Source organism: Citrus clementina, unplaced genomic scaffold, assembly GCF_000493195.1.
Source record: "Citrus clementina cultivar Clemenules unplaced genomic scaffold, Citrus_clementina_v1.0 scaffold_9, whole genome shotgun sequence".
In the NCBI taxonomy this organism is placed as follows: Eukaryota; Viridiplantae; Streptophyta; class Magnoliopsida; order Sapindales; family Rutaceae; genus Citrus; species Citrus x clementina.
In genome coordinates, this window is record NW_006261964.1 from 2,201,446 (window position 1) to 2,217,268 (window position 15,823).

Below are 15,823 nucleotides of genomic sequence, written 5' to 3' on the forward strand. Positions count from 1 at the left end.
TCCTGAACGACAAGTCATCTACGTTCTACTCTGGAGTAAAATTGGTACTGCACGTCGTTTACATGATAATCACGTACAAGACACGTCGTCTACAGTTTTTAAAAATCTTGAACTACGCATCCACGTCGGATTCAAATTATTTTAAGCGGCTCAGATCAGCGTAGTGCTTACACGATGTCAAGGAAATCAGGACCGTGCGTCACCTGGAATCTCAAAAAAGTCAAAATGTTTCTAAAATGAAACTCACGTTCTCCATTCCACTTACATAAATCTTTCTTTCTCGTTAACAAAGGCACCCATAAATTTCAGCGTTTTAAGTTTCATCTGGAATTCTGGATGCCATGTGATACATACAATTCGCTACAATTATTCATTTCATTTCAATCCAAAACTCAAGGGGGAAAAAAATTCACAGTATCAAGAGAATAAAATCCAAAATGAAGCAGAGGCAGTGTATAATACAAAGCTGCCTTCCTGAAGATATCGCCTTCAAAATTATATCTTTCCTCGAGGTTGAATTGACCCATCAATTATAAATGACTTAATTTTTGTTTTTTTTGTTATTATTATTATTATTATTATTTATGGGGTAAATTAACGATTTTGATTCTGGGTTTGGGAAAATTAAGGAATCCGAAGTGTGTGCGTTGGGATGCTGCTCACGGTTTTGGAGAAACTTATGCGGGTCAGATTGCATATGGGAATCTCTTTCAAAACAAAGATGGCCGCTTCTTAATAATGAATCTTCTTCTGTTCAAAATTCCGGCCCCACCTCCGAGGTTATTATGATTTTGAATAAGTAATATTGAATAATTAGTTGGTAATTTCAGTTCTTTAACCATTTGATTACTAAGTGTTTCTTATTTGCATCGTTTTTGGCGAATTATTTAGAACAAGGGTGTGATTGTATAGTTATTTATACTTAATTTGGATAGTTTTGATTGGTGTTTTGCTGTGGTTTGGCTTAAATATCGATGGGTACAATTCAAATTTGTGTTTTTCATCAATGAGTTTTCTGAAATTTCTCTCTTTGATTAGGATATTTAAATGGGGTAGTTTTTCAATTAAAAAGATAAACTTGGCATCAGAGTGTACTTTAGTGAACCTTAGAAAAGTTTAGGCATTATGTCTTATGTGATAATGAAATACAATTTTTGGTAAATATTTAATCCTGATGTAGGGATGGAGGGGCTTTTACATGAATCGGCACATTGAGATTGTGAATGGGGCAACTGATGTGGTTAAGCATGTGGAGCGATGCACACGATCAGAGTCCTTGGAGGTTGGAGATTATCTACAAGCAATCGAAGATCTGAGTACCATGCACCTTGGATTCAAGGATGTGCAGATGTTTCTTTTTAAACCTAAGCTGAATGTGTTGCTGAGTTTGGTTGGCTTGCACTACTGCATTTTCCGGCTTAATGTGCCCGTAACTACTACTGCTTTAGCTTTTAGTTTATCGTGCCAATGTTTTTTATGTTTTATCTTGAATGGTGATAAAGCCCAGTTCGAGGATTTTTTTTTTTTAACAATTTCATTTCAATGGTTTTATGGAACATGAATATGGTTGAGAATATGTAGCATGGAAGTTGAGCTCACATCAAGTTTTTATGGTTATATTGCTAAAAGTTTTTCTTTATCTGGGCTTGGGTGCTTGGTCTTATCGCTTCATAGAAGCTATTCTGGTTCACTACTTGAAGATACACACATGCTTATCTGCGAATGTTAAAGCTCCTTTCCTTTTCCTATGTTTTGCAATCTATAAATTATGAGGTATCATGGCTTTGTTGTTACACCTCTGGCCCTTGGGGTAAAGGCTTAGTCATCCGCCGTGGCTAGGTTGCAAAAATGAAATGGATTGTAGATCCACAAATGGGTCCCCAACAGATCATTGTTTGCCCACTTGAGAATGCTACATCTGCAGGGGCTCAAACATTTATATTGACCAGCATTATTTGATTGTGAGAAGAAGTTATAATTTTGCATAATTGCTGAAGTTAATCATTAGACAGTGCTTGCTACATCTTGATTTAATTAATGATGTTGGAACATTATGATTTGCAGCCTGAGTATGTTGCAGAAGCACTTACGAGTCGCAAGATTTCAGATCGTGAAGTGTGCATTAAATGGTGGAAGCTTGGAAGATGGTTCTATGGTTTCCGCATGCGAGATGAATATCATTCTCGATGGGTCTCACTGGCAGACCTTGTAACCAAAAAAGAAGAGGAGGTTCTAGGGGTGCTTCACCGTGGTGCCATTCATGAGGTTTTACGGGTTCAGATATCTTTTGTTATTTCCTTGGATACTCCATGGTTTAGTCGAGGCACGCTGGGACAGGGATAAGAAAAGCAACAATGGAGGGTGTTTGTAAATATGCTATTTGTTTGTTACACTGTATTATGAGGTATGTTATTGTATCTTGATGTATATGTGTACCATATAAAGTGAAAGCTTTGGCTAATTTATAATGTATTTATGTTCTGTTATACCATCCATCTGAAGGAATAAAAAATTGGCAAGTTTGCAAGTTGAATAGAAATTTGTTGCATATTTTATTTTTCCTATCAAATTCTTCTTTGGTTTGCTTTCAGTTTATTGCTTTTGTTGACCGAATTACTCGATTTTGTCTTGAGACGAGAAATGATGGAATGGAGAAGAAATAAATTTCATTCAAATACTCAATGACGAAAGAACACGTCGTTCTTCGAGATTAAACATTAGAAAATAGATTTTTTCTTTAAAAAAAAAAAGAAAAGAAAAGAAAAAAAAATAGATGTTGCTAAAACAAATGTTTTATTACCAGCTCCCATAAGCTGCTGCAAGAATTAGAACTAGAGAATTGAGAGAATCTAAGGGCAACGATATACAGCATAAACACGTGGCCGTCGCGTGGAGCAGACGGTCACGACAAGAAGAGCTACGACAACCACAATGAGAAGGGCCATTGGATCTAACCCACCATCATCGGATTCACAGCAGACCTTCCCCATTATAAACACCGGTTTTGTGAACAAAATTGTTCTTGTTTCCTTTGTTTCTTTGCATGGAAGACAGATGAAATGAATCATATAATAGCCACTGAAGACCATATCTCAAAGGAAGTCAAATTGTTGACTTGGAATTTCGTATTGAGATTGTGGTTGGAAATTTCCTTGTAAGCAGTTTTATTAAATATTCCACCTCCTGGTTGTTGTGATGCAATTAATTTGCGGTAAATAAAAAATGAAGTTGCGGGTCAAATAACAAGCAACACAATTATTTAAAATGTCTGTTGATCAAAGTACATAATTAATGCAGTTGTTAGCCAATGCTAATGATGATTGCTGCTGCCTGCTGTATCGTAATGACTATCCTTGCATGGTGATAACGATGCTGCTTATGATAACAAACGAGAAGCACGAAAGGGTTATTTTTACATACCTCCCCTGAGGTTTTACCTAATTTTAGTTTAATAGAAAGTATCTCCGTATTTACACTCTCCTCCCCTGCAGTTAGTATTTCCATCAGTTGACTGTTAGTGGACTAACAAGAGGACGAAAATACCCTTTAAAGGCTGACAAGTACAATTTCCCAGCAAAGTTGACAGTGCAAGCATATTCAAAAGTTATTCAAAAGCCGAAAATATCCGAAAATATTGAAATCAAACATAAAAAGCCGAAAATGCTTAGAAGTTGGAGATTTGGGGTCCAAAAAATTTTCTTCTCCCTGCTAATATTACCGTTGGAATCAACGGTAATATTGGCAGCAACTTTGCCCATAAATAGTTGAATAAAACAATGTTTAGCTTCCATCACCATTTCACATTTATTCTGAAGAAAAAAAAACCAGTACATGAACTCAGGAAGCTCATGCTATACATTCTTGTGAATCATTGTATTCAACCAGTATACAAGCCAAAAACAGATAACACACCAACAAACACATGGACTCCCAAAGCTCAAACACATCATGCAGATCAGACATGCAAGTAGAATATGAACCAGCTTGGAGAAATTGGGTTAATGGCAGGCTAATCAGATTCTCAAATCGTATATGCAGATGCCAAACCAGAGCTGAAGTGAAGATATCAGAGTCTGATGACAATCCTCACAAGCTTTATTACACATGCATGAACAAACCAAAATGTGGCTACTTCAAGTGGTGGGTACCAGACAGAACCGACTTCAACAATGGGGCTGTTTTAGAAGGGAATGCGACTGCGATGGTGGATTCTCATGTCATAAATACGATTGATACTAATGTAAAAGAGGTGAAGAGCATTGTGAAGAAGTTAATGAAACCTGGACACTATAAAGATGTATTAAAAACAATGATGTATTGTAATGTAGTCTTACTGGCAGTAAATGTTATGATGCTTAGGATGCATAATGCCTAAAGTTGTATTTCTAGTTGGTTGTACACCAATTTAGCAATGGAGTAATGAAAATTTAAGTAGTTAATTTCTAATGCATATCAATGTTCATGAAATAGAGAAAACAGCAGGCTTAAAGCCTTAAGTAGTATACATAAAATGAATACCAAACCAGCAAGCTCAGCTTGAAGTAATATACATGAAATCAACATTAACCCAACAAGGTAAACCATAAATAATAGTTCAAAACTCAACACCAAACCAGCAAGCTTATTTATATACCATGTGTCTCATTGAAAACTAAATCAGCAAGATTAAATATAAGTGCTAAGTGAAATCAACTTCAAACCAACATAATAAAGTATAAACCACAGTTAGAACTAGTACTCTAACAAATTAAAATATAACTCACAAGAGTTTGAACTATAGTAATTAATTATATGCATTTCAACAACAATAATTTGTGACAATTACAAACGGCTGCATTTCATCAGCTTCTACAACCAGCAGCAATCCATATTTACAAAAAAAGGCAACTATTTTCTTAGTTTGCCATAATCAGAAAAGTTATAAGGCATGCTTGCCCTTGTCAAAATATTGTGAGTTTGTTTGTAAAAATAACCCTTTTACAAAATATACAAAAACTCAATCTTATGTACGAGGTTGAGTAACAAAAGATGATACAACATCTTGATAGCAAAACTTACAGTGGAAGAGATATAGTATCATCTAATCCCTAAAAAAAATGTGCTGTATGGGATTAACTTTGGTGTTGCTGTCCTCTTGCAAATATATAGATAATCTTGACATGTTGTTGAATGCATTAACTTCATACTGCTTACTCTAGAATAACTTGTCCTTCATCAAGTAAAGAACCCAATAAGACATTCATTTTCTTCTTATTTACGACTATTTGATAAATTATTCGCAAAAAAAAGAAAGGTTAAAGAAAATACCAGGTCCAACAACACTGGACTGAGTTGAGCTTATATTCCCAGCAAATGTAGCGCTTGAAGCAGATCCATCATCACAATGTACCGAGCCAGAGGATTCCTCTCTTTTCTACACACACACACACACACATATAGATAATTAGTTTGTATTATATACATAATAATTTGATAATGATAAAAAAATATATGAAACAACATAAATGCTGACCTTGGACGATCTTCTCTTCATTTCAGCTTTGTTGACATTCAAAGACCTCATAGGCTCTTTGTAACCCCTCTTGTTGTGGCCCCATTGATCGCATCTAGAGCATTTCACACTTGAACTCCTTTTAAAGTTCTTCGCTTCACCAGCTTCCTTCCTTCTCTTCGTTTGAGGTCTACCAGCAGTTTTAATGATCATTGGTGGTAGAAGATTGTCATGTAAAAGCAATGGCCAGTTACTTTCATCAGGTACCAGATAAAGTTGATGAGAGTATGTGTTCTTAAATGAGGTCTTCTTGAGCAAAGTGTGAACATAATCATCCACATTGAACCTCATGGCATCAATACAACATACTGCATGCTTGCAAGGCAGCCCCGACACATCCCACTCCCTACAATCACAGTGTTTGCTCAACAAATCAACTGTAGTTCTCTTAGAAACATCTTCCATCACCTCAAAAGTTTGGTTGTGCCCAAAGATCACTTGCAATGACCTAGACTCTTCTCTAACTGCTATAATCCTTCTCCTTACAATTGGGGGCAATTAATCATTCCAACACAGAACTTGTTGTTGTCTCTTATGGATTAATGTCATTATTTTCCGTCTTATCTCTTCAAGCATTCTCAAGATTGGCATTGCTTTGAAATTTCCAATCCAATTGTTAAATGACTCAGTCATGTTGTTGGTGACGTGACTGCACTTGGTGTGTGTGGGAAAACAGTGTTTAGCCCAACAAACCACCGGTATGCCCATCAACCAGTCATGGGCAGCAGGGCTGATTTTATACAGTTCAGCCATATGACACTTGAACTGAGTAGCATTTGCACTTCTACAGGCTTGCCGAAACTCTTTCCTAAGTAAAAGACCTGGAAACTTTTGTTTAAAATTAGCATAGATGTGCCTACAACAATATCTCTTCAAAGCTTGCGGGAACACTCTCTCTAATGCATTCAATATTCCTTTCTGTCTATCACTCATAAAACATAAGCCTTCTCCATCATTGCAGCCTATTTGCTCATACAATCTCTCCATAAAGTACACCCAAGACTCGGTATTCTCATTTTCTACTACACAAACAGCCAAAGGATAAATGCCATAATTGGCATCAATACTAACTGCAGATAATAGTACTCCCTTATACAACCCTTTTAATAAACAACCATCTAGTCCTACGAACTGCCTACAACCCCCAAAGAAATCCATTTTATTAGCATCAAAGAACACAAAAAATCTCTTAAAATGAGGACTAACTCTACCCCCCATCCAATCTTTATCTAAGGATACTGTAGAACCAGGATTTGAAGCAATAATTGCATGCATATATCTGAATAATTTTGTATAACTTGCTTTATGATCTTGGCCCAAAAACTCTAAAGCTTTGTTTTTTGCTCTATATAGCCTCTGATTACAACATGTTATCCCATATTTTCTAAACAACTCTGATCTAAGCACATCAATTGGCAGCTCAGTGTTGGCTCTAAATAAATGAAGAAAGGTAATACCTATCCAGGTTGAGATTGCCTCATAGTTTTCACTATTTCTTGCACAGGTGTGTTCTGAACATTGTGTCTTGATTTGGAAATGCCTCTTATTCCAGTTTGGACTTATATGTATCCTCCATGTACAGCCCTCAACAGCACAACAAAGAGTAACTCTTGACTTCTCATTCTTTACTCTTTTAAGTCTGAAGCCATATTTTTATTGCAAATACCTTGACAAACTTCCTGAATTCATCCACATTCTTGAACAATTGACCAGGCTTAAGTATAATTTTCTCACCGTCAGCTGCAAACTCAAAACCCCCCGAGTTTTGCTCATATTTATAGTAAGCTTCTTGAGCATCCCCATTATCATTGTCATCCGATTCAGTACCACTATCATCTCCAGAATGATAGTCATCTAAAGCATCATCAAGCACATCAACTTCAAACTGATTCAGGTCTTCTTCACTGCCAACGTCCATATCATCTATATTTTTTTCAGCTTCTAGTTCTTCATTATGTGTGTTGTCATCAAGCCCTACTGCTGCCATGCTTTCATATGAATCTTGCACTGTGAGAGTTGCAGCTACAAAATCGACAGTGTTGCTTTCATCATTTAAATCAGGAAGTGCAAACTCCTTGTCCTCATCAAAGTCAACCCACTCCACATCTGGTTCAGGTGGCAATAGAACTTTAAACTGTGCATCTGGGCTTTCATCTTCATCGTTTCTATCTTTAGCAAACTTGAGTCGCCTCTGTCTTTTTCCAACTCATCTAGTTCAGTTTTGATTATGAAGATGGCCCAACTATATTTCTTCTCCCTTAACTTGTTGAATGCATCTTGCAAATCAGTTTCTGTTTTCAAGGTGGCATAACTCGTCTCCCAAGGTAACATAACTTGAAATCTGACTTCAGTAGCATGCTTAATAGGCTGATCAAAACATAAATCCCTGATATTAGCCCACAACTTCTTTAAGCTGTACTGTTCTGGTATCACTAATGTAACAGTGAGCAAGTCACCTCCTACAACAGCCTCTATATCCATGTATATAAAGCTGGAAAAAAGATTGTATTTAAATTGTAAGAGGTATTAAATTGTAAGAGACATTAAATATTCTTAAAACTAAATTCTAACTAAATAATTGCTAAAATTGGATAATCAATACTGTGAAAAAAGAAAAAAAATCAAAAAACAATAATAAATGGGCCTAGCATGCTCAATCTCTCAGGCTATCTTTAAAAAAAAATGACAAAAGTTGGAAAACTCTGAAACACTCATCATCAAATCTGTTGTTTCTACAACAACTTTATTTGAGTACATAATAAATCAAAGTTCAGCACAAGCGTACAACTAACAGCAAAAGGCTCAATTAATATTCAGGTCTTATTCAGACCATCGAACCAAATATTGCAAGCTATTAAAAGAAAGAAATCAAAGTTCAGCACAAGCTTACGACTAACAGCACAAGCAAACCAAATATTGGCTGGAGTGACATGTAAAAGAAACAGAAGAAACTGAATGCAGTACCAATTTTAATTGATATATGTTGTGTTTGACCAATTAAAGAAAATTATTAGTCAGTTGTCAATATGCATTTTCAAGTGAAAATCTTAGAACTACATGAATATAAATAACCTCTTCTTGTGACAATGATATGACTACTGTATCAATTTGTATATTGGCTTATAGCCTATCCATGCAAATTTCAGTTGCGGGTTTCGATTTTCTGTGGACAGGTAGTCCTCAACTGGCTATTAGCCCAAGACAATGTTGTGCCAGTCCCAGGAGCCAAAAATGCAGAACAGATTATTGACACAAAATGATTTAGTAAAGTGATATGGAAAATCAAGCGAGAAATTTTAATAAAATTAAAATAGGCCAGCATAATATCATCACTCAATTCCATTAACTCCAACAGAACCGAAAAAAAATTCTAAGCAAATTTTAAGTTGAAAATCTAATTAACTAGGAAAACATTAAGTTAAAAATACCACCAAAAGCCTTTGTGGCAAGTCACCGGAACACATCAGAAAATCTATAGCTCACTAAAGAAGAAGATATTATATAAGAGGCAGTTGAATACGTACCAGCCCACCCACCAGCACTAGTAGAGGATTACCCACCAAGTGACGAAGATTTGACACACACACACAGACAGAGTCAGGAGCTAAAGTCATTTGCAACGACTTCGAGCTGTGCAGAGGTGGAGAGGTGTGGAGGAACTGGCGAATCGAGAGGAATGGCTGGATGAGAAAGGATGTAGCTTTTAGGGCTTGTTTTGTTTTGTGACATTGGGAATTAGGGGAACGAAATCGTGGGCTGCAACGGTGAGACATGGTGCGGCATGAAGGAATCACCGAGAGGGGTGATCGGATCAGCGAGGAAGTGGCTGTTAGGATGAATTGTGAATTTCTCGTCTTCCTGACCCGAATTGAACTGAAAGGGGGATATAATTTCGGGTTCATTTCGGTTCGGGTCAAACGACCCGAAAGCCCCCCAAAACTCATACATTCAAAACACAGCAACACCAATCTTTCCAACTTATATATCAAAAACGAAGAAAACCAAAACCAAAACTATGATTTACTACAATAGTTTTTCCAAAAAAAAAAAAATTAAACTAACCTCTTCTCAGCTCCCATGCCAATTCCAGAACCACGTCGTCGTCTATACTCACTCGTCTTGTTCATGGGTAAGTTGAAACTGATGATGAATCTTGATTTTCAAGCTCACAAATATTTGCTTGTTTTTACACTTGTGATACTTGGGGATGAAGTTTTCGTGCAAGTGTAAATTTTTACACTTTTGTTAAGCCATTATTTTTTGGTTAATGATTTGGACCATATAATAAAGTGATGCTACTCTTATTTTCGCGGTTACCCATACTAGTAGAGTGAACTTTTTAAGTTTGTTTGAATTTTAAATGGGCTTTTACGATTTTAGCCTTGTGTACTGATGCCATACTTAACTTTATACTAACTGTAGGGGAGGAGAGTGTAAATACGGAGATACTTTGTATTAAACTGGAATTAGGTGAAACCTCAGGGGAGGCATGTAAAAATAACCCAAGTACGAAAACATGAAAGCAATGAAATCTAGAGCTTGGCATTGGCGTGAAATGGTCATGATGGTAGCAGCACATCTGATTGCCATGTTGAGTTAAATTATGACGACACAGAATTGCCATTTTCAATTGTTAATATCTCATCCCATGAGGTTGCTTCTTTGTCAAATGAACTTTATTACGATCAATTGGCTAAATCGCACACCATAAATTTACTGGTTTGCTTCATTACTTGTACTGATATATTGAGCGATAGCGTGTTAAGGTTCCCTAATCTTGACCTATACACAATTGGCCATCGTCGTAACGGCATTTCACTCTTCATTTGCCGACCAGCAGCGGCAGAAAAGAACTAATAGTATATGTCCAAATGCTTTCTATTGACCTATCAATTCTCACTCACATCAAGAGTGAACGAAGTTTCAGTGATATTAGTACAGAAACGCTAACCTTCTGCAAGGCGAAGGCCAAAATGGCCTGTTAAGAGCAATAATTGCAGAGGAAAAACTACTGTTTGACAACAATGACTCGACGAATTTCACAGCTCAGAACATGTGCCAAAGGTAAATATTCATATATAAATAGCTTTTGCAACTCTTTTTTTTCACACGTATGGTAAAAAGTATGTATCTGACGGTGACAAACAAATATCAGTCAGCAGTTCAATGGTCAAGTAACCTAATGTTGCCAATTGCGGCTATGGTTATTCAGCTACTCCGAGGAAGTGAGCAAAGCTGGGGTACTTTGGCTCCCATCCTATTTCCTCTTGAGTTTTTGAGTTGTTTAATCTCTTACCTAATGGGCCACTAGTGCCTGCAAATGTAAAATACATGAGTTGGGGGATCATGATACTGGGAAACAAAGAATATGTTTCCACTGGTTGAAAAAAGAAAAATGTTACCACAAAAAGAATGAGTATGTTGAATGATGATATACTTAAAGAAAGATTACATAATACATCTTTTGGAAAAAGTAGAGATGATTATTAAGTCCCGATTGTCCACTTAGATGTAATTAAGAAGCTTACCTGTGAAGCCCTCAAACTTTTTACTGAACTTTCCACTTTTAGCAACCAAATCCATGATTTCCTGCCTGCAAAGAGATCAAGAAGATAGAAGCCAGTCACCAAAAGATAAATGAGGGCTGCAATTACGTATACATTACTCCTTTATATGGAAAACTAGTTGTATCAGTCTCTTTAAAATAATAGGGCACTAAGAAACAAGCTAATCATCTGAGTGTGAGTGTGTAGTTGGGGGATCTTAACGTCTTAAAGAAAACTCTGTATAGTTTATTTTCTCTTTTCACAGATATGAATATTACGTGCCAACCTGGATAAAGGGTGGTTATCACAACCCAAGAAAATTTGGCCACGAATTTTTTTCTTCAAAATTGCAATCGAGAGGGAAGCTGCATCCTGATCAGAAAGCACAAAAATTAACAAACACTTGGTTCGATTTTCCAGCATAACTATACAACCACTAATCACAGATATGCATTAAAAGAATGCAAGGAAATGGTAGACAATGCAAGACCGATGTTAAAAACCATATTAAGTGTGGCATAAAAGTGGAGGATGTAAGTGCATTTATAGATAATCAAAATGCAGAAAGAAAATTAAGTGAACATAGAACAAATAAATGAACGATCAATTTCAAGCCTCCAAGTCCAAGGTATTAAAATTACAGATAAATTTCAAGTTGAGGCAATAAACAAGACCAATGTATTCACCTCATAGTGTATCAGATTCAGGATATGATCTGGACGACTGTCAACAGTCCCCTTTTGTAACCAATAAACATGTGCACCCCTATCAGCTTTGTGTTAATAGTTAAGTTTAACACATATATAATGCCAATTTGCACTAAAAATCCCAGGACTTTTTAATAGTAACGGAAGTCCTTGAAATTTTTCCACCAAATAACATAAGGATATGTAAAGTCCTGCCAATCTAAGAACACAGCCACCAAATTCCAGTATTACTTTCTCAGCCTTTAACAGGACATCTGTCCTAGGGCTCCTTCCAATTGGCACAACTGGACCGTCCTGTAAAAGATATTAAGAGACAGTTCAAATCGCCTTACACCAAACAAGAAAATCTCACAGATGAAAAAAAAATCAGTGTAAGACTTGGTATGTCATGTCACCAAACCAAGTGACAGATTGAGATTAGACAATAAGACAAATTGCTGTTCAGAAAAAAATCTGAAGTCAAATATTAATGACATATTTTATTGTTAGAGGCACCTCATCACATGCTCCATTGTCGCTGCAATCATATATAGCTGAGCTTGAAGTAAACAAGAAAGAGCCTTCACCATTCCAACTCAAAGCAGCAAGCCTGCTTAGTTAAAAGTCCAAAAACTGAGCTCAGAAAAAATAAGTGATAAGAGCACAGAAAACGATTAACTAATCCTCTCTTATTAATAAAGGAAGATTCACATAGCTGAGTAAATACGCTCAGCAGAATTTCCCTTCGTAGTTCTATTTTGTTAACATCCTTTTTCTAAGCCATTGTATTCATTATGGAATTGCGTTAATATCAAACAAGCTAGTAAAAATGAAATGATAGGTATTCTTATGTTTAAGATAGGTACGGTAAACTTCCGTCATTTTCAACTAAAAACAAAGTTATATTGATTATTGAGCAAGATAAGGATGCTTTTTTAACGCCTCAAAATAACTGGAGATCAATTCACAAGGGATCATTACTGACCATAGGAAAGGTGGAGACCTGTTTTTAAGTATAAATTCATCAAATTACCAAGTAAATATGTTTTGAGGATCAAGTATCCCTCACAACATCACTACTACCTAATTGTTTTTCAATTAAAAAGTAGGCAAATGTAAAGCACTTGTTCGAGCCAGCATGGATTGCAGCCATCCTACGAACATATACATTTACATTCCTATCTAGAATAAAAAAAGACAAAGCTTTTTTTACCGTTCCAACAAGATCATACACTATATAACAAGATTCAATTTTTTTTTTTAATCTTCAATACATTTCCCAGCTTTCAGAAAGAATGGTGTGTAGTGATCACCTGACATCACCAGGGTAATCCAAAGACCTGGAAGGCGGAGCACAAAAAATGACATAGGGAAACTTCTGAGTTGCTTCAGTCCATTTCAAAGATGGAGTAATCCCCATGTTGATCAACTCATCATGATGATCTGCAGTCATTGTCTGCCCATAAATTTGACAGCCTGGATGTTCCTACTCAACAATAAAACCCCAAAATCTCAGACTCTTTCTGCAAATCATACACTGCGCACCAAAGGGTATATCTGAGACTGCTGTTAAAACGTTTGGAAAATAATTGCCTTTACTCGCAGTGAATGCTTACCCACTGTCCATCCACTCTCCATCTCCCCACCCATGCGAGTGGTTTGGCAGCTAATGGTAAACTAGCATCCACAATCAATCACTTGGGCACTTATAATTCACAGCAAGCGATTTTTTTCAAAAAGAAATATGCCTTTCCCAAAAACATACCCTTTACTCTTTGTTTCCATTAATATAGAGACTACAGACAACACTAAATTCATTAATACCTGCCTCCATTGCTCGGCCACTAAACGACCCAGAACGCCAGGACCGACAATCAGCAAATCATTCTCACCCACCCCACCAGAAGACGCGCCCTTTTGTTCCTCTTTCACTGCACCTTAATTCACAAATTAAATCAAACAATAATATCACACTCGCACACATGGTAATCACTTCAACTCGTACTACTAATTACCAATAGATGACGATGCAGTAACTTGGAAATTAGTCGCCATTGATGACGACGACGACGATGCTACTAACGGTCTCAATTTGAGCTTCCAAGTTCTGTTGTTGAAGAAGACCGACGATGCTTTGGAGCTAAGACTGTCAGCGGCGAAGAAACGAGTACAAGCTCCGTTCAAACTAACAGTATTAGTACAAGAAATGGTTCCCATTCAATTAACTAATACACACCCACTCTCGATTATTGATTTTGTTTTTCTCTTCCCGAGAGATTCAGGAGAGACGGCGAGCGTTTCATTTTGGTTATGGAGATTTATCACCAACCAATAGTGGAACTGCACGTGGCACCGGTGGTTGGTTGAGTTGGATGATGCTGAGAAAATACCGGACGCAGATGGATGATGTCGTTGAATCAGTGATCCGACGACGTTTCATATTGCATTTCTGGGCCTAGTCTGTGCTCGTCCATTGGGCCTAGCTTCTTATATTGGTTTTTTTTTTTCTTTTTTTTTTTGTGGAATAAGCTTTCATATTATATTAACTCAAAATTTTTTTTATATAAATTTTTGGTCATTCGTCTTATTCGATGGTATACATTTAAAATAAAAAGTAATTACATGCCATCATTCTACTACTTATTTTACTCAAACTTTAACACTGTTTAGGCGTATCATGTGTGTGGCTTTGATTAAATTAAATTATACACTCAATTTTAGATCATAATTGTACGCAATTATTCCCTCACTCGCTGTATTCAACTGCTTAATTGCAGTGGATTATAAGTTAATATACCCCCTCAAATTACATGCAAATGTACCAAAAGCGCATTGCTTTCAATGTCTATTTCAGCCTTCGTTATCCGTGGGGGGTGAGAAAACAACACCCGGCTCCTCTCTCATCAAATGGGGAGGAGGCATCTGGATTTTGCAATTGTTAGGTAGAGAACAATGCTTGCAAGTCTTGAAACGTACGTATCAGATTTGAAAAAAAAAAAAAAAAACATTCGGAATTAGAAATTTTAGAGTACAAGCCAGCAAGGCAACTAACTACTCTCCACTTACATCACTCTCTTAGTTGTCAAATTTGTTTCACCTAAACCTACTTCCAAATACATTGACATCATTGAAAGACAAGATTAGTATACTCCATGATATACTCTCACCTACCTTAACAACTTTTGTTTTCCTATCCTTGTCCCCATTTCCAATCCAAATCTACGGGGTCCTTGATGATGGTTTACAAAATTTATACCCCCCCCATTCTTTCATACCTTCTTGAATTTCAAATAAATACTCTAAAAGAAAAGGGACAAATTAAAAATTAATTATTTAGTGATATTGGAGTAAAATCAAGCTTTCTCATATGAAATGTAAATATAAGTTTAGCTTGTAAATGAATTTTAAGAAAGGTCGAACCACTTCCCTTCATTATAGAGGATAAATTAAGTTCCATCAGCCAATTAATTGGGAACAACTTATAAAAATCTATCTCACACTTACAAAAATTTACAAAATAATTATTCAATTCTTATAAAAATTTTTAACTTTTCTTTTTGATAGGAACAATCGTATACCAATAACTCAAATAAAGGTATATCGATATTACCATATTAGTAGAATTTATCAACCCAACAAACTTCGAGATATTAGATAAGGGTTCTATATTATGATTAAAGCAAGTAGCACACTCAAAGAAGATATATAATATTTTTTGGAGTGCGTATGCGTACGACTACTTTCCGAAGCAATTCCATGAGCATTTTGTCGGTCAACAAATCCTCATATTAAGTGAACCGTGAACGAATAATTAACAGTAAATAGATCTCTTTGATGGCAAAATCTTAAGTGCTTAATTTCGATTAATGTAAAATAAAAAAATGGGCACTTTAGCTTTTACATAGAGTTCCAAGACATGAATATCACTTTTGTCCACTCTGCATGGCCCAAGTGGAAATGTTGTGTCACCTAAGTTGATCGGTCAGATAACGAAAAGACATTCCCCGAGTGCTCGCTGACATTAACGCACACACGCTACC

General features: G+C 36.3%; 2 protein-coding genes across 3 annotated transcripts; one reads left to right on the top strand and one right to left on the bottom strand.

Moving 5' to 3' along the window:
- The first annotated feature begins 186 nt into the window (after positions 1-186).
- On the top strand, positions 187-2,539 carry LOC18032426. Its single transcript, XM_024190356.1, has 4 exons — positions 187-512; positions 630-779; positions 1,181-1,429; positions 2,065-2,539. The coding sequence occupies exons 1-4, from the start codon at positions 438-440 to the stop codon at positions 2,341-2,343; spliced, it is 753 nt and encodes a 250-aa protein (XP_024046124.1). The 5' UTR covers positions 187-437; the 3' UTR covers positions 2,344-2,539.
- A 7,843-nt stretch (positions 2,540-10,382) lies between these two features.
- LOC18032423 lies at positions 10,383-14,223 on the bottom strand. Of its 2 annotated transcripts, none has more exons than XM_006419604.2 (9): positions 13,799-14,223; positions 13,608-13,714; positions 13,097-13,269; positions 12,300-12,393; positions 11,988-12,098; positions 11,784-11,873; positions 11,384-11,469; positions 11,080-11,144; positions 10,383-10,865 (listed from the first exon to the last, which is right to left on the bottom strand). In XM_006419604.2, exons 1-9 carry the CDS (start codon positions 13,998-14,000, stop codon positions 10,756-10,758), a joined length of 1,038 nt encoding a protein of 345 aa, XP_006419667.1. In that variant the 5' UTR covers positions 14,001-14,223; the 3' UTR covers positions 10,383-10,755. The 2 variants fall into 2 exon arrangements, with proteins under 2 accessions (XP_006419667.1, XP_006419668.1); XM_006419605.2 differs by having other exon boundaries at positions 10,384-10,865; positions 13,608-13,720.
- Positions 14,224-15,823: the final 1,600 nt, after the last annotated feature.